General features: G+C 35.1%; 1 protein-coding gene across 2 annotated transcripts in view; it reads right to left on the bottom strand.

The window, feature by feature from the left end:
- Positions 1–112: 112 nt before the first annotated feature.
- LOC128985749 (sushi, von Willebrand factor type A, EGF and pentraxin domain-containing protein 1-like) overlaps positions 113–18,788 on the bottom strand; it is a 67,383-nt gene continuing 48,707 nt past the window's right edge. For both annotated transcript variants that reach the window (XM_054405596.1, XM_054405595.1), the window contains exons 6-11: positions 14,426–14,632; positions 12,196–12,426; positions 11,639–11,853; positions 6,067–6,218; positions 5,376–5,542; positions 113–4,942 (exon numbers count right to left, since the gene is read on the bottom strand). In XM_054405596.1, the coding sequence (XP_054261571.1) occupies positions 4,824–4,942; positions 5,376–5,542; positions 6,067–6,218; positions 11,639–11,853; positions 12,196–12,426; positions 14,426–14,632 (1,091 nt within the window). In that variant the 3' untranslated portion in view covers positions 113–4,823. The remainder of the gene's footprint in view (positions 4,943–5,375; positions 5,543–6,066; positions 6,219–11,638; positions 11,854–12,195; positions 12,427–14,425; positions 14,633–18,788) is intronic.

Raw genomic sequence — 18,788 nt, 5'->3', positions numbered from 1 at the left:
GAATCCAACATTTTCTAGAGAAACCCTGGCAAGGACCCAATATTTAAATACAATTTATTGCATATAGCACTGACATAAATTACAGGAATTTATAACAACAGTTTTGTTAGCTTATTAAGTATACATTTATTTACAATTATACAATAAATATACTCTATCTACAAAATTATCATAAGAATTACCATACCATAGAATAAATATTGTAATGCATCACTTTTCCAGGGAATAAATAAATAAAAAGTATGGGACCAGAACTCTGTGGACATGTTAAATGAAAGTAAATAATTTTAGCTAAAAAATATTTTAATTTTTAATCAATAAAATATAAGATATAAAATTGTCAGTAAACTTGGTTGTTGCCGTTCTCCGTTTTGAAAATAATACATTTAATAATAGCCGACCACTCTACAATTGTTTATTATTACGAACAATCACAACTTAACTCTCCAACAGTGTTGTATCACACGTGTGATTTGTGTCTGTTCAATCAGTAATACTTTTTGTTTGTTATGAGTTTATGTTCCATATTATTTAAATTGTTGAAAACTTCTGACCAACTCCACAATGATTTGTAAATAACGTAGCTAGCATTCTGACATAAAAATGCTTCAATATTTTTTCTGCCTTTTAAGTCATAACACTTGAACTAATACTCTAAACACAAAATGTTCTTTTTAAAATAAAATTTTCTTAGATAGACCAACTTTAATTTAGAATAATAAGAACAAATGATGAAGTGAATAAAAAAAAGACAAATATTCATTAGGTTTTTATAGTTTTCCCCAATAATATGTCCAGAGGTAAAAAAAAAACCATTACTGAAAAAGCTTCTTGATTTTTCACAAATATTAATTCTGAAATTATTTTATGTTGTCTTGCAATACTTATTCCACAATATGCCTTAATACTAGATTACAGTGCGCTGAACATCTAAAAATAACAAATTCTTCAACATCGAAGAAAAAAGTATAATAAATTTAACTCACAAATGAAATAAACCCAGAAAGCTTACATTCACAAATATAGCTAACTAAGCCAGTAAATTGGCTAACACTTGACAAAATTAAAGTTCTTTTATCTAAATGACATAATTCTTTGCCTGTGATTTCGAAGGGGGGGAAATCCTAGACATGATCTTATGAACAGAGCTGAAAAAAATTTATTGTACGGGATTTCTGTTTTTAAAGGGTCTAATTGTTTAACTAATTAAATAGATAAAACTAGATTCTCTGACTATCATAATACTGCATTTAAATCCTAAGCAAGTACTATCTAAATATTTTGAATCTTTAGAAAGTTAAATCTCTAAAACTATTATTACTGTACTAGTTTAGTTGATAATTTAGCAGAAATTCCAGCATAACTATTTTAACAGTAACTGTGTCTAAAAACGTAAAATAATTGTTCAACAGGCTAGGAAAAGTCCTATATAAAAATCATTGAATTATGCTACTCATCTGACAAATCCTTTGAGCTAACACAACCTTTGAAATGGTTTGTATTTACATTTAAAATAATTTATGTTGTATGAGTCACTTTTATAAGTAAAATATTCTCTGTTATTGTAACATTGTAGAATTCATAAATATACAAATACTTTGTTGAAATTATATTTATTGGAAGCACAAAATTGAAAGCTCTATGTTTAATATGAACAATTAAAATATCAGGAGAATACATAGCAGCTTTAGAAAAAGAACAGACAAATATCTGAGCTATTTAAAACTTTTGTTAGATAATCTAAGTGCTATACAAAGACACATTTACCACCTACTTTAAAAGTTTACAAAATGTTTGTCTCAAAAAGGTAAGCTTTCTGTGGACACTGACATTTAACAAATAAAATAGCTCCACAATAACAGGTTTAGATCGTAACACTTGGTCTATGATCGGGTTAATACTGATTCAATTGAACGTATTTCAACATTGACTGGAATTAAGTCCCACGAAGCAACACATGTCGGGCACGTCTTTCAGGCAGTTTTTTTAGTTATGTTTAATATCTCTATGTGAAGGTATGTTTTGTTTGATCTTTAAGAGCTCAAACTGTTTAAATATCCAAACTAAAGCAAATCATGCCACAAGTCTGCCAGAAAAATTAAAACATGACATATAAACAAAAACCTGTTAAAGAAACAATATCTTACATTAAGAGCACATCAGTCACTCACTCATTTAATATTTACACTTTTATTTGTTTTAGTGAGAAGGTTTTAAAATATGTTACTGTGGAGCCAAGCAACATGAAACAGCAAGACTTTGGTAAAAATACTTAGTTTCTTATGGTGATCAGTTGATTTAATTAACTTGAAGTTTTTTAACCCTCCGAGCGTCACTTGTCGAAAAATCGACTCACGACACACTTTGTGTAGTGTCACTTGTCGATTTTTCGACACACGAACATCGTTTACGGTGAAGGCTCTATGACTGACTGAATCGGATTTAACTGAATCGAGTTAGGTATCGTTCTTTTTGTTAGATTCAGAGCTTTCTCCGGAGGTCTGTCTCTAAGCGCTATTGATTTTAGTTCCGAAAATATTGTAGCAGACAGCTGACGTGCGTATTTGTAAACAGCTTGGTTAACCTCGGACCGATGACTGATGTGTTTTATTACGTTTATCATTGTTTTAGTGTTAAAAATCGAAAGTAGTGATATACGTGGTACATTATAAGAAGATTTAAGTGATTTTGAAGGGCTGGTTGATGATCCTGAAGAAGTAGGTAGTGATATTGATGTAAATTATCAGCCGGATTCCTAGCTATGGTTAGGCTATGCATTCATAGCTAAACGCTATGTACTGAAATCTGTTTTTTGCCCATAACTTATTTATTTGCAAATCTACTTCCTTATATTATTATATATTTGTAATCCTCATAAAATTTAGAACAAAGTGGCTATTTTCAAATATTTATAGGCCTATAATTTATACAATTTCATTGAGCGCGAACTTATTTTTTTTTTGAAAATTTTCCAAAATATTTTTTTTTACCTAAAAAAATTTTTTGAAACAAATGTTCCTTATGTTTTATGTATAATATTGAAGCCCATGATTTTCCAAACAAAATGGTATATAGAACAGTAGAATTAACATCAAGCTGATTAAGCTTCTCAGATCCGTTTTAATAAAACCTTGCAAATGCGCCAAAAATAGGCGGACATTAAGGCCAAAACAAGGGACACTCGGGAGGGTTTTAATACTTCAAGAGTAATTTATCAATACTGTAATTATTTTAAGCAATTTAAAAGTAAGTGAATACAATAAAAATAATGTTGATTTTTATGTACAACGAGTCATCTTCACAAATATACAAACAAAAAAACCTTTGTAAATGATCTCAAAGGAAGAAAAGTTATCTACAGACAACATTATACATCATTAGGCATCTTGCAATAATTAACTCTATAAGATGCAGCTTTTTAGCGAATTTCCCATATAGAGAATAAGCTATTTTATATGGCGTGTAAGATATGAAAATATCTTGTAAAAACAGTTTTAGGCTTTTTAAAACCAAGTTTGAGCTAATTGTTAGGTAAAGTAATGGTTAAAAAGATAAAATTCAATTGGGAAAAGGGAGAAAATAGTAAAAAAATGATAACAATAATTTTTATATTTAACCTTTTGTTTGTGTTTTTCTTTTGTTTATCTACTATTGCAAGAGCCATACGTTTAAAAATTGCTTTAACTACTAGGAACATTAAAAATAGTTTCCTGGCTTCTATTGAAAAACTATACTAAAATTATTGTACTTATGCATGTGTTATATGTGACAGGTATGAAACTTAAAAATAAGTATTAGAAATGAATTATTTCAGAATAGTCTATGATATATTATGTATTGAGCAAATAGAAAGAAAAAAGCTAATGTGGACTAGACATATTACCAGTATCCTGCACATTTTAAATCATAATTTATACAAATAGTTAAACAAATAGCCAGCTCTTAATCTTTTTCCTATATGGTAAAATGTAATGTAATGTGAACTAGTTATAAATTTCAACAAAAATACTGTGATTACTTTAACAGTGAAATCTGCCACGTATCTCTACTAAAATCTTCCTAATAATAACAATAAAAAGTTACCTCATGAATCTTGAAATAAAACTATATTTATCTCCTGAATATATAGGCCTACTGCAGATAAAAACGTGAAGACCTACCTCTATCGCCAATAAAATAAATAATCTTTCAAAATAATTCTGAAATAATAAAATCTCAATTTAACCTTGAACATTAACTATTCTAGCCTGACTGTCTAGAATATTCTACTTTTAATTGTGACAGTAATTTCAGAACAGTACTGGAGCAAAATATGTGAAAACTATTTAATTTTTTATTTAACTCTCAATACTACAACTAAAATAACAAACAGAAACATTATCGATTATTTTTAAGGATAAAAGAGACTAAGAGAGACATTACCTCAGAATGAAACTACTTAATCTAAAAAAAGGGGATTTTAGTATGGTAACATCTAATGACTAGATTGTGAAAACCAATATTATTAACTAGGATTGATTAGTTACAATCAGTTTTCTAGAGTTTGTAAAACAAACCACAATTTTAAAGCTACAAGCACTAGAAAATAGGTTTAAAATTATGAGTATTACAAACAATAATTTAAAATTGTTATGTCAAATACAATTTTAAAACTAGTCTACTCCAAAAACTTTGACTTTTAAGATGCAATAAGAATGAATCATTTGGCAACAATAATGATAACATTAGTTTAACGATTTGAATATGAAGAAAAGTTAAAAGATCCAACATGAAACTGTGGCATAACAAGTGCAAAATAATATACACTCAACTGGAGGTTGAAGTTAAGAATGAATGGAAGCAATATCGCTCTGAAGTTTAAAGTCAGGGTCGAGAACGATTCTGCCTCCTTGGCTGCTGGAGGTTACTTCTTCCAACTCATTCACCTCCAACAATGGAACACCTGTGAACGATTCTCTTTGAATCAAAGTAGTAAAACTTGTTCATTCAACATGCACAAAGAGTGACAATAGATTAACAAAGAGAATTAAGAAAGTACAGTATACTTTGTCACTTTCCTGCAGCGAAACACTTTTTGTAAGCATTTAAAGTTGAATATGAAGTTAGGGTGAGCATAGGTGCTCCATTACTGTTTTCCTGCATACGGCAACAGCATCTCAAGGGAAGAGATGTCCCGATTGCAAAAAGTGCAGAACTCTGCAATTCGTTTCGTTTGCGGTATCCATAAGCGTGAACGCGTATCCTCATTCCGGGGTGCTGCGGGGTTGTGATATAGAGATTAGGGAAAAGTGTTTAGGGATCTTTCAAGTTATTTGTCACTCTAAATTTTTTTTCATAAAAAAATCTGCTGATATTGAGGTTGGCTGTTGTCTTACCGTCAGTATTGAGCACAGAGCTGGTGTCAAAGGAGGCTAGAGATCCACAGATTGCGTGACAAGATGCAGTTTGAGAGCCGCTGTGACTTGACACTGTGTCAACAGTCACGTTGGTCGACACCTCGCTCACTGTCACTGTGTCAGTGGAGCCCATACTGTCACGCATGCTGCAACAAACTCGAATTTCAGGTCTGAGCACATTGGGTTATTCGGGTTTAGTAACACCTATGGTTTTATAGTGTTGTTGAATATTAATGGAAGTATGTTAGCTATACAATTTGACTACATAAGCAGATATTGCAACAGCATGTAAGTTGTAGCAGGTTTTAGAATTAAAATGGACTTTGATCAACCAACAGAGTGTGATGATTTTTAAATACTGATTTCTATCTGATACGCCATCTTTTAACCAAGTCAAACTGATAGAGTGACTCATTGTGGGGTTTAACATTTTTTATTACACATCAAAGATCTCAAATACACAAATTAAGTTAGAAAACCGAATCGTAGCATCTCTGTTAATGGCAATTTTTTTTAACTAAAAAATGGGCTACAGCTTGTCCTAATAGATTGTATGTCGACTTCAGTATCCAATGTCAACGGTACAGTTTAGGACCTGTAACTGCATTTAGAACAGTGTTAATCCTCAGATTCCAGATCAGAGTCCTCAACCATAAGAGATGTAGCCTACCTAGGAGTCTGTCTGCTGTTGTCACGGTTACCGCGTCGCTGTCCTCCCAACATGGTGGTCCAGTGAGGTCTGTGTAGTCTGTAGTTCAACACTCCCCCAAGACTACCCCTCACAGCTTCCTCGTAGCTGGGCAACACAGACTGACCACAGTTCTATGAACAATCATTCAAAGTTAATGAATTATTGATTTCTTTAAATAAAATAGGCCTAACTATGAAGAAGAAGTGGTTTATGTCAGTGTTTCTTTTTAGAAGGAAGTAAACATCTAAACCAAAATTTAACACAAAGGTAGGTTAATGCATAGGCCTCTTACTATCCCCTTAAAAGACGTTCATACTATCTTTTAAGTGAAGTTCATGGAAGTATATGTTAATTGGTCTTCAAGGTAACAAAAAGAAAACATTTACTTTTGCTCTATAAGTGGAGATTTTTTTATTATCACTGATGGGTGTGTTTTTAGATGTAAATCAAACATATTCTTTTGCTTTGCTCCTGTTGCAAACATCACTAAAGAAATAGTAATCATACTAATATAGTAATTGTATCACGACCGTCTATACTTCTCGTGATAATAATACTTAGGAATGATCTAAATTGGTAACATTTTATTTGAACATGTCTTTTGTAAGAAGTCTCTAACACTAATAACAATATTTGTTTACATCTGATCATAATAATATAATATCCTAAATAAAACATATGTTTTATTTACAGTCTTGAAACATCCCCCTCCTTAAAGGTCGAGTCTCCTTGGAGGATGTACTTGACGTCCGTGTCTAGTCTTGTAACTTGAGTTGTCCTCTTGTGGTTTTGGACTTCTGGTACAGACACTTGTTGAATTTTGTTCTGTCACATTGTCTCGTGATGGTGTACTTTTCAAGTCATCGGGAAATGGTAGAAGATGGAAACGGTTTCTTCTTAGGTCTCTTGTATCAGTCCTGACAATATATGATCGTGGTTCAGTTGCTGTTTTTACAACCGTTCCAGGTTTTCCCACGTCAGATATCCAAACGCTGTCTCCAGATTTCAAACTTCCAAGAGATTTGGCACCATGCCTGGAGTCATAATTTCTCTTGTACTTTTCTCTATAATTCCTCTCCCTTTGTTTCAAGTCACTCAAATCTGGCTTTTCTGTTAAAAGTCCTGGCAAAACTGGTAGGTTGTCTCGTAAACGTCGTCCCATTAGTAGTTGTGCAGGGCTAAACCCGTTCGATATTGGAGTGTTACGGTATGATAAGAGTGCCAGGTAAGGGTCTTCTTTATTTTTCTTTAGGATGCATTTTGCTACCTTCACTGCAGCCTCTGCAGCTCCATTACTCTGATGGAAGTGAGGGCTACTTGTCTTTAACTTGAAATTGTAGTCTTTGGAAAACTGCTGGAATTCCGAACCTTGACGCATGGTGAATTGGGTTCCGCTGTCGGTTCTGATTTCTTCTGGAATTCCATGACGACTAAATACTGATTTACTTTTTCAATGACTTGATGACTTGTCAAAGAACGTAAGGTTGCAATTTCAAAGTACCGTGAGTAACAATCTGTTAACACGATGAACCATTGACCACTTAACTTGAAAAGATCCATTGCTGCAATCTGCCAAGGTCTTGAAGGGAACTCTGCTGGAATAAGTGGTTCGTTTTTATTTTTCATGTGCTGAATACATTGTGGACAACTTTCAACCATCTTTGCAATCTCACGAGATATTCCTGGCCACCAAAGACTGTTGCTGGCTCGGAGTCTACATTTTGTTATTCCCAAGTGTCCTACATGGATTCGTTTTAGCATTTCTTCTCTCAATGCTTCTGGAACATATATTCTTGTTCCTCGTAATACAAGATCATCAGCAACAGAAAGTTCTTCCTTTACGTTGAAAAATGTCTTTAATTGATCTGGAATTTCAGATTTTTCTGGCCAACCATCAATGATTAAGTTCCGTAATTTCATACAAATTGGATCTTGTCTTTGACAATGTAGGATTTTCTGTATGTTTTCATCAGTAGTTGGAACATTGGAAATGACTTGTCTCACGTAGTAAGTGAGTTCCTCCTCTAAGTCATAGTTTTCAGTGTCCTTTAGAGGGTTACGTGAAAGACAGTCAGCTGTTATTAGGTGTTTTCCAGGAGTATACACAAGATTGTATGAGTAACGCATCATTCTTAGTCTTATTCTCTGTAGACGTGGAGTTAATTCATCTAAGTTTTTTGACGTCAAAATCTTCAAAAGTGGTTTATGATCTGTCTCGATTATTATGTCCTTACCAACTATGTAGTCTTTCAACTTGTCACATGCCCAGGCGATTCCCAGAGCTTCTCGTTCTATGTTGGAATATCTTCTTTCTGTATCAGTGAGAGAACGTGATATGTAGCTTACTGGTTTGAATGTGCCACTTTTTTCTCGTTGCAACAATACTCCGCCGATATCAAATGATGATGCATCAGATGAAATCATTGTTTGAAGATTAGGGTCATAGAAAGCTAAGTGAGGAGCCGTAGTAAGAAGATTTTTGATAGTATCAAAAGCTTTTTGTTGTGGTTTGTCCCATATCCATTCATTATTTTTGTTGAGTAGCTCGTGAATAGGCTTCAAAATCTCAGACCTATTTGGAATATATCTTCCACTAAAATTGATCATTCCAAGATATCTTTGTACACCTTTCACATCAGTTGGAGGCTCCATCTCAGAAATAGCCTTAACTCTCTCCTGATCAAGAGAAATGCCATCAGCACTCAGTTCAAAGCCAAGGAACTTAATTTTTGGCTTTGAAAAGACTGTTTTCTCTTTATTCAAGGTAATGCCTTCCTTTTGAAGCTTTTCCAGAACCTCCACCAAAACCTTGTCATGCTCGGCTTGTGTGCTTCCCCATATTAGGATATCATCAATGTAAGCTTTTACATTTCTTTGATCACCAAGAGCAGCATGGATGCGTTTCTGGAAATACTCCGGAGCTGATGTAATGCCAAAGGGGAGGACCTTGAACTTAAATCGTCCCCAAGGTGTCAAAAAAGTGGTGAGATCTTGTGATTTTTCTTCCAAAGGTATTTGCCAAAACCCGTGATTGGCGTCTAGTTTAGAGAACACAGTAGCTCCTTTGATCTGTGCTATTGTGTATTCTATCCCTGGAATTGGATGTAACTGGCGCCGAACACTTTGGTTTAGTTTCGAAAGATCAACACATATCCGGACGTTACCGCTGTCTTTCTTTGGTACGACGACCATCGGAGAACACCAAGGTGTAGCATGGTCTACTGGAGTTATGACCTCCATATTTACCATTCTTTGAATCTCTTCCTTGGTTTTTGACCATAATGGTAGAGGTATTCGTCGAGGCACTCTAATTGAGAATGGCTTTGCTCCCATTTTTAGCTCAATTTCATAAGCTCCGTTCATTTTACCTAAACCACTGAAAAGAGATGGATATTTTTCGTACCAGTTCGTCGAAGTTGAAGACACACTTCGGACAACTTGTAGAAGGTTTAGTTTTTCAATGGCTGGTTTACCTAGGAGCGGTGTTTTACATTTTTCTGCTACATAAAAATGCTCAAAACAAGATTTGTTCTTATAGTCTAACTTTACATTTACCATCCCTCGTACAGCTAACTGAGTCCCATCCGGTCCTGAGAGTCTTTTACACGTATGTTGTAATGGAACTTTTTTGTTTAGCTTTATATTAGCTGGCAAAACTGAAACGTCTGCTCCAGTATCGATTTTAAACTTAATAATGTCAGAATCATTAAACCTGAGGTCAATTTCCCAAGATTCAGGGTTTAGAGCACTGTTTTCAGTAATTTTACCTATGAATTCTTCAGAATTTGATGAATTTGTACAATATTGATTAACAAACTGTGGTTCACTACTGACTTCATTAACCTTTTGCTTAGAACAAACTTTAGCAAAGTGACCGTTTGCTTTACAGTTGTTACACCGAACATTTTTGGCAGGACACAAGCCTCGGCGATGGGATGGAGTATTCCCACACCATTTACATAGGTTTTCTGGATTGTATTTTCCATGGTTATTAGAAACTGTTTTCTTACAAAAAGACTTTTTAGGAGTGGTAAATTTTACCCGATCAACGGAGGGATCAGCTAGGTCAAGTTTTTGCCTAACTAATGCCTCTGAACTGCGAAGAGCATCAACTGCAGTTTCTAATTTTAGTGAGCTTTGTAACTACTAACTGTAAGCGATCACTAAGGTTTTGATCATTCATTCCAACGATAAGTTGCATGAGAATCATTTCATCCCTTAAATCTCCCCAGTTGCATGGTTTTGCAAGAGTATGTAAGTCTGTGATGAAATTTTCAGCAGACTCTGAGGATCCCTGTTTTCGTCTAAGAAATTTAGCACGCTGATAAATTATGTTTGTTTTAGGAACGAAATGGTTTTCGAATTTTCCCATAATCAATTCATAATTTTCCAACTCATCAGGGCTTAGATTAAAGGAATCAAATATTTCCTCAGCCTTATCCCCCATACAGTAGCAAAGAATGTCAACTTGCCTTTTCCCAGGTGCTTTATGTAGATCGCTGACTGACCTGTACCTTTCAAAGCGTTTCTTCCACGCACTCCAATCATAGGGGTTGAAGGAAAAATTGTCTGGAGGCTTGACATGGATTTGATTTCTTTGAAGTCTGTTCTCTTCAATTTCCTGTTGGATCTGTAGGTTTACATCAGACTGCGCCATGTATCACGACCGTCTATACTTCTCGTGATAATAATACTTAGGAATGATCTAAATTGGTAACATTTTATTTGAACATGTCTTTTGTAAGAAGTCTCTAACACTAATAACAATATTTGTTTACATCTGATCATAATAATATAATATCCTAAATAAAACATATGTTTTATTTACAGTCTTGAAACAGTAATATAAGCCCCAATTAGGTTCTTGAATCTTACTAATATTATAAATCTGAAAGTTTGTGAGTTTGTGTGTATGTTTGTGTGTATGTTTGTGTGTATGTTTGTGTGTGTGTTTGTTGCTCAATCACGCATAAACTACTGGACGGATTGGGCTGAAATTTGGCATGATGATAGCTCACATTCCCGAATAACATTAAAGCATATTCTTATCTCAAAAACCCTTTCGGGCTCCGCCCCAGTGGCTCTGTAGTTCCCCATGTTAATCGTATGATTTTTCATATTTAAAAGGAATTAATGAATCTTAACAGCTGTTTCAATTAAACAAGTTGGTTCTGTTCTATGATGTTCAACAGCATAAAAGTTACAAGGATTACCAACAGGGTGCAGCACTATTTTTTAATTTATGACAACAGCTATAATTTCCAACCAAAAGGTGAGTGAGCGTAGCGAACGAACTTCAACCTGGAGGCGAGTTAGCGTAGCGAACGAGCTAACCTGAAGGCAAGTGAGCGCAGCGAACGAGCTCCAACCTAAAGGTGAGTGAGCGTAGCGAACGAACTTCAACCAGAACGTGAATGAGCCATGCGAATACTTATGAAGTTAAACGGGGCGAAGCCCGCGGGTACAGCTAGTATACTAATATTGCCTTTACAACTTAGACCACAATAATTTATTTCAACTTCAACTGACTATAACCCCAATGAGTACTCACTTGCACGCCATCTGCGAAGGCTATGAGAGCCACTCTGTCGGGGTCCGTGGCGGGGGGCGGAGTCAGATTGACGGGGGGTGTGGGGGCTGGGTTGGGACGACACAGGATCACCAGACACACAGACAGCATTATCACACTGACACTAGCCATTGCAATCATTGACAGGAAGAGACTTGTATTTAGCTTCACATAGTCACCCCACACTCCTGAGTTCACTGGAAACATAACGTCAAATTATTTATTGAGCCACTGAATACAACAGGCAATATGCCAAGTTAAATAAAATAAGCTTCCAATAATTACCATTAGGGATTAGTTCAGACCAGGAGAATTTTTTTGCAGATGATGGAAAATTCACTGAGACCTCAGAAGATGTTTTTCTTCGGACAAGTGACAATAATTTAGAAGGAATTCAGAAAAAATTCAATCCAAATTAAATACACCCTTTAAAATATGAAGTCTGAAAAAGTTAACCTAAACTTAACCTAACTACAACTTTTTCACAGGCCTACTCTCATAGAATCTAGTACTTAAGTAACTAAAACTAGACAACTTACTGTCAAAGATGTGAGTGGCCTGATGACGCGGGTGGCACACCGGGAAGATGTATGGGTCCCAACACCCGTCCTGCTGACAGGTGAGAATGGCGTTACCCACCAGCTGGTAGTCCGGGTGACACGAGTAGGCCACCCGAGATCCCACCGGGTAACCAGGGCCCATCCGCGGTGACGCCCGGAGCATCGTGGCATGAGGGATGTTCAGTGGGCACATGCAAGAGTCCACACTCACTGTTAGAACAAGTAAATTGAGAAAAATCAATTACTTTGATTTGTGTAGGTAATTATTATTAGGTTACTTAATGCATAACTGGTGACTATATTGCTCTTTATGCTCGTATTTAAGTAAAAACATAACATTTTTAGGGTACTAAAAGAATTTGTTATGGATTATATGGGTCCTCCTACCCCACCTTCAAAAGAGACATAAGCTGGAGCTGTGTGGTGTTACACAGCTTGTCCATCAAGAGGGATTCAAGTAGGGTCCTGGAAAAATGAAAGCTTTTTGACTTTTTTTAAACTGAATGATATGTTTTTTTAAACTATTAAGGTTTCTGACTCTTTGAAAAAATTAGCTGGAAGACAATAACAACGCTTACACTAAAATAAGCTTAAAAATAAAAGCTTAAAAATAAAATAAGCTTAAGCTATACCGTATGGACACTGAACAACACAGGAAGTATTAGAAAACACCTTAAGTAAATTGAATGACAACTTTTAAAAGTGCAAAATGAGAACATAAACCTTTCATCTATAAGATTTTACCAAACCCAGTAGATGTTTTATTTTGAAATTGTATGAAAAAATCTTGTCATCTAACCACAACACTGTTTAGACAGTGTTAGACTGACTGTTTTAGAACAGTAGGCCTAAATATGACATTTAATTTAATACAATAAATTTACTTTCCATATAACACAGAATCAATGCTAACCAACCAGAACAAGAATTTTCACACGCTGTAAAAATGTTAAGGGTTTTAAAATTTTCAAACTCAGTAAGTCAATTGGTCCTTGAAATGTATCAAATCAAATCGTCTTTATTTAATAGTGTACATGGAATGGTGTAAAAAACGTATAAGTCGCTATATAAGGGCTACCAGCCGCCTGTACAGGGCCTGTAGTAGTGAGTCGTTGCATGCGTTTGTGTGTGTGTGAGTGTGTGTTGTTTGTGCGTGAGTGTGGGTAGAAGATGTATGAATGGTTTCCAAGTCCCAGTGCTTTTCACAGTATTATTAAATACAGTACCCTTAAATACCCTTTTTTCTAGTTTTTTATCGTTTATTTATTATTATTAGATTTGTCTCTATCTTTACTTTTTTCAGATATTTCCATAATACTTTCGTTATCTGCTGTGGCTTCCTGGTAAAAATGTTTTTTTTTCCTTTTTGGTAAATGTGTAATTAGTAGTTAGAGTAACAATTATTATTAAAACGATGTTAGATTATAATATGGATAGTCTGATAATAACTCGTTCCCCACGCACAGGCTTCGCCTATGTGGGGAAATTCCATTAATATTAAGAATACTGTTTTGTAATTTTTTGTTTATCATGGAATAAATGATGTTTTAATTTGAATTTGAATTTGAATTTGAGTCAAAGGTCCTAAGATTTTTATTAAGTTTAAAGTGTTCCAGGCCTGAGCGGTATCACATACTTTAAATACTTTTCACATAGGACCTATAAAACACATAGGACTGTTAAATATCATGTTTTGATCCTTTTGTTCATAAAATTTAAAAAATTACGTATCTTTTAATTTAATAAGCCCAGTTGAAATCACCTATCACCCCAGCAACCACTGCTAGGTCTATTTATGTGAACCGGTGTGAAAGAGGGCTCTAGGGTTCACCAACAGTCAGAGAATCAAATCAAATCAAACTTTATTGTCACAAAACGTTTATACATAGCTTAGCTACAAAACAGGTGACATTTTCAAAATTATAATAAATACATTGTTGATCATCTTACATTCTATAGTTAAAAAATTAAATAAAATAAAAATAAAAATACTGACTTTGATTTAAAAATAGTTTACAACAAATACTCATTAATATGGTAGTAGTTTTTTTCTATTAAAAATGTTGATAGATTCTTTTTAAATGACATTGTATTGGCTATATTTTTTAAACCTAGTGGTAACTTATTGTACAGTTTTTTCCCCATGTATGTTGGTGTCTTTTCAATGAGACACAGACGCAGAGAATAGTTGAAAGTATTTTCTACTAACCGCAGTTGGCAAAGTGGCCTTGCCAGTTGCCGTCGATGCAGCGCAGCAGTGAGGGCACACACGGGTTGATCTGGTCTCGGTAGCCTGTCTCACAGGAAGCCTCCAGAGTAGTGCCGGATATGGCGGAGTTGGCACTCTGCAGTCCCCGCACAGCTGTGACCACCACGTGGGGGCCCAGGGGAGGCGGGGCACACGGCAGACCCTCGTCTGAACACATAGGCTCAATAAAACATTTGTGACATAGTACGAAGAAACATTTTCTATCAAGGACATTGTAGCATTGGTAAAACCTGGCTTTTGTTGGTTGGTCTATGAATAATTAATTTGAACACATGTATGACTGGAACTCAAAACACTCTTGCATAATCAACATATTTCTTATTCTCAACGTAAAATCAATAAGAACAAAATTATAATGTCGATTCAAAGGTAGAGTAGTATAGAAATATGAATGCTAATAATTAATTTCAATAAAACAACAATGAGGAAAAACATCGTAAACCCCAATTTGGAAAATCTAAACATGGCCCCAACAATCAAGACCCTGTCTCCCAAACACTCCACACCAACTTCAGACTTCTTCCAAAACCAGATCAAGTAGACTGGCCTACTTAAAGCAATAGTTGATTGTCTGCTGTTGGTATTTTTTGAACATTACTCCCTCTGCTCACACAACAAGGAGCAGAAACACTTGCTCTACACAACTGTTGGAATTTATTTGTAATCTTGTTCCTCATTGCCTTCTTGGTACTAACATAGATTAAACATACTCCTCAAGTAGATAAGTCACATATATGGGGCCGTTGAGTCGAGCTCGATTCCCCGGCCAAGTTGATGGCGAGGTAGTTCGTGTTAGACCCGCCGCAGCGCCACTGGTGCCATTTTGGCGCGGCATTAGTCCAGAGAACAGCTGTTTGCCGCGGCATTAGTCCAGAGAACAGCTGTTTGCCGCCAGATTAATAAAATGGGGTTTCCTTGCGTACTACTGTACTGTAATGAGGTTTACCGGACACCTATCAGCTGATTATACTGTATTTGGGTGGCATTGAGTAGTTATAAACAAACACATATTATGACTAGTGATTTTTAGTCCTTTACTTGGTGGTAATATATCATGATTTGTACAGATTTCGCTACACTACTGCGAAATAAATTGTTTTCGCTACATTTTTATCACCTGCAAAAATGTTACAATTACTTATTACATTTTTAACTAGTTGTTACCCACGGGCTTCACCCCGTTTCACTTCATAAGTATTAATCAAACTGTCATGTGGTTAAGTTAAGCTGAAATAAACCAAACATAATACAGTAATACAAACAAATAATCACATCTGATTTTAATAAGGTAATAAATTGAAAGAATAACAAACAAATAAGTACAGCTGAGGTATTTTTAACATCAGGTATATGGAAAGTTCCGTTTGGAAAGGAATTACGGTCTTAAAGAGCAAGCATAGGTGTAACAAAACACAATTACTAAATTAACCTAAATGTAAAAATCCATGTGAGGTGAAAGTAATGCTACGATAATTAAACACATGTTAAGAGGTGGCAGAGGCAAGTTTAAATAATCGTCAATCTACGACTTGTGCAATTAATTGTACGTTTGCAACCCGCACGGCTAGTGTCTGCTGACCTTGAGCAGTATCGATCGAAACTACCATGGGTATACAACAGCTTACTATTCAACCACTACAAGATTCCCGTACGTAGAACGGGCAAACAGCTAGTGTAAACATAAAAACCTTTATCAAAGTATTATAAAAAATCAAAGGGATGACAACGCCTTAATATTTTTATCTTTTGTTCTATATACCCCCACAATCTAACATACATTATTAAGTTAATACTAATCGTGCGTGCTATCTCAGATATTCAAATGCCTCTCAATTTATCATTAACCCACCACATTACTGTCATTAAAAAAAGGATCTCCAATTAATACTAATGTTAAACTTAAATCCACCGAAGCTGTGCAACTTTACCAGACTGACGATTGAAAAAATGACACCAAAATTGATTTAATCATAATAATCAATTTAATAAGAAGAGATGGTATTCACCCTATCAAATAAATATTTTTAAATTCGTTTATTAGAGAGTTCATTTTATTTAACTAAAATCGTAGGTCCATGTATATCTATTTTGATGATAATCTTCAATTCAATACAACAATATATCAATAAAAAACATCAACTACTTTGTCGCATTTTGTCGCTGTCGCCCTGGACGAGACGGCAGTTTCCGTCACGCCGCAGACGCAGCGACGGGACGGACGAGTCCAAGTCTCCAAGATGGGTCAAGCCAGAAGTGGTACCAATAGGCCTACTCTTGGTTGTTGAGAGTTAACTTTATCTGAACTCCCCTTGTCTTGGATTGGCCAAGAGAAATTTTCAACCAATGACGGGAAAGGTGAGTCATCCATACCCCTCCCCACTGCTACTACAGTAGCTTTAAAACACTCACTCCCACCTTAAGTGTTCTCTAGCATTGACATGTTTAGTGCTATGTGATCTATTTTTTATCAAGTGAAGTGAGTGATAAAGTGAAAGTTTATATATCGGTTTAATACGATTTATATTAGGTCACGTACTGCTATTACAGAATCGTCACTTTTGGTAAGCAAAATATCTAAGAATCTTCATCACCCCTCTTACTCAAAGGCAAAGCATGCCTATAATAGTTTTTTTTCTGATACTTTGTAGATACTAAATACTTAACACTTTCACTAAATGATGATCATTCATCAGAAGTATTCAGACAATAACGTACAAAGCAACAGCAAAACTATAAATCATGTGTCCGGCCAGTGTTGTATATCGTTGGTGTCGGCTTAAAAGCGCGGGCTCCGGCAAAAGGGCGCGAAGATGTGTAGGCATACTACTATAGCCATTAGCAAAACCTCAGGTTGTTTTTTTACCAAGTGTCATCGGAAGACACTTCACTGAAGATTCTTAGACCAAAATATATAAGATTTTATTATTATAACTGGTGAAATCATGTGTCGGCTTAAAAGCGCGGGCTCCGGCAAAAGGGCGCGAAAATGTGATACTACTCGTCGTTCGCAAAACCTCTGGTTGTTTAACAAGTGTCATCGCAAGATGACACTTCACCGAAGATTTTTAGACCAAAATATATAAGATTTTATTATTATAACTGGTGAAATCATGTGTCGGCTTAAAAACACGGGCTCCGGCAAAAGGGCGCGAAGATGTGATACTACTAGCCGTTCGCAAAACCTCTGGTTGTTGTTTAACAAATATCATCTTACATATTTTTAGGCCAAAATATATAAGATAATATTTTTGTAACTGGTGAAATCTTAAATTATAGTTAATAATTCGAAGATAAATACTGTTTTTGTTTTTAGGTAAAGTAATACAATAGATAAATATAAGCCGATGCATGATGTGTAAACTGTACGTGCATACCTTCGATTTGATACCTCAAACATGAAGCTTAACTTATTTACAGTTATTCAAGTTCTATGCTTACACTAACCTCAGTTTCTTTTGAAGAAATAAGTAAATAAAACACACATACAGTTGACACAAAACACAAATAACCTTTTATTATAGACATTTGCATTTAGACCTATTGTTTACAGGATTTTTTAATTAATTACCAGGAACAATAAAGGTTAGGTTATTTCTTCGTAATTTTAGTAAACTTCACGTATAGGCTACACACGATTTACAACTCAATAAAAAGACGACTTTTTCCTAACAAATCTGAGGTTATGTAGAAAGGAATGAATTAAAAATAAGTTTATTAAATCATTTGTTTGACAGGACTGTTATTTGGGCTAGTAATTGGCGTATTGATTGTTTTACGCGGGCTACTTTTTTTTGGCTAGGAGATTTTAATGTTTCAAGAGCAGTTTTTCTAATTCCTCATTTTACTTGCCTTATTTTTCTTTCATTAAAACAATCACCCGCCTATATTCTAAGGTAGGTGATAATTTACCTACATAATATACTTATACTCTAATATACTTATATTCTAAATTAGGCACCTTCCTTTAGTATTACACTACATCTTTTGTTGTATTAGAGCGGTGCATACGAATTGCAACACTGCAGCCCACCATGGTGTAAAATACTCTTTAAAACTACATGATATGAAACTACTATTACGTGTAAAATAATATCATAACCAAACAATATACTATTTCTATGTAAAAACGTTATAAATAGAAGACAACTGCAAGCGTAAAAGCACGTGTTGCAATGGCAGTGTCTATCGGCATCTCCCACTGCTACGTCACAGCGGTGGAAGGTGTGCGCGTGGCGAGGGGGGGGCAGCATCAGGCGGCACGCGTTCACTTCAAAGGACTGGGCCAGCCCTTGTATGTTAGTAG

The sequence above is a fragment of the Macrosteles quadrilineatus genome, unplaced genomic scaffold, assembly GCF_028750875.1.
Source record: "Macrosteles quadrilineatus isolate MER2022 unplaced genomic scaffold, UCM_ALF_1.0 Scaffold_2__2_contigs__length_208266976, whole genome shotgun sequence".
Taxonomy (NCBI): domain Eukaryota; kingdom Metazoa; phylum Arthropoda; class Insecta; order Hemiptera; family Cicadellidae; genus Macrosteles; species Macrosteles quadrilineatus.
The sequence above is the reverse complement of the archived record's forward strand: the minus strand, read 5'-3'. Positions and strand labels throughout refer to the sequence as shown.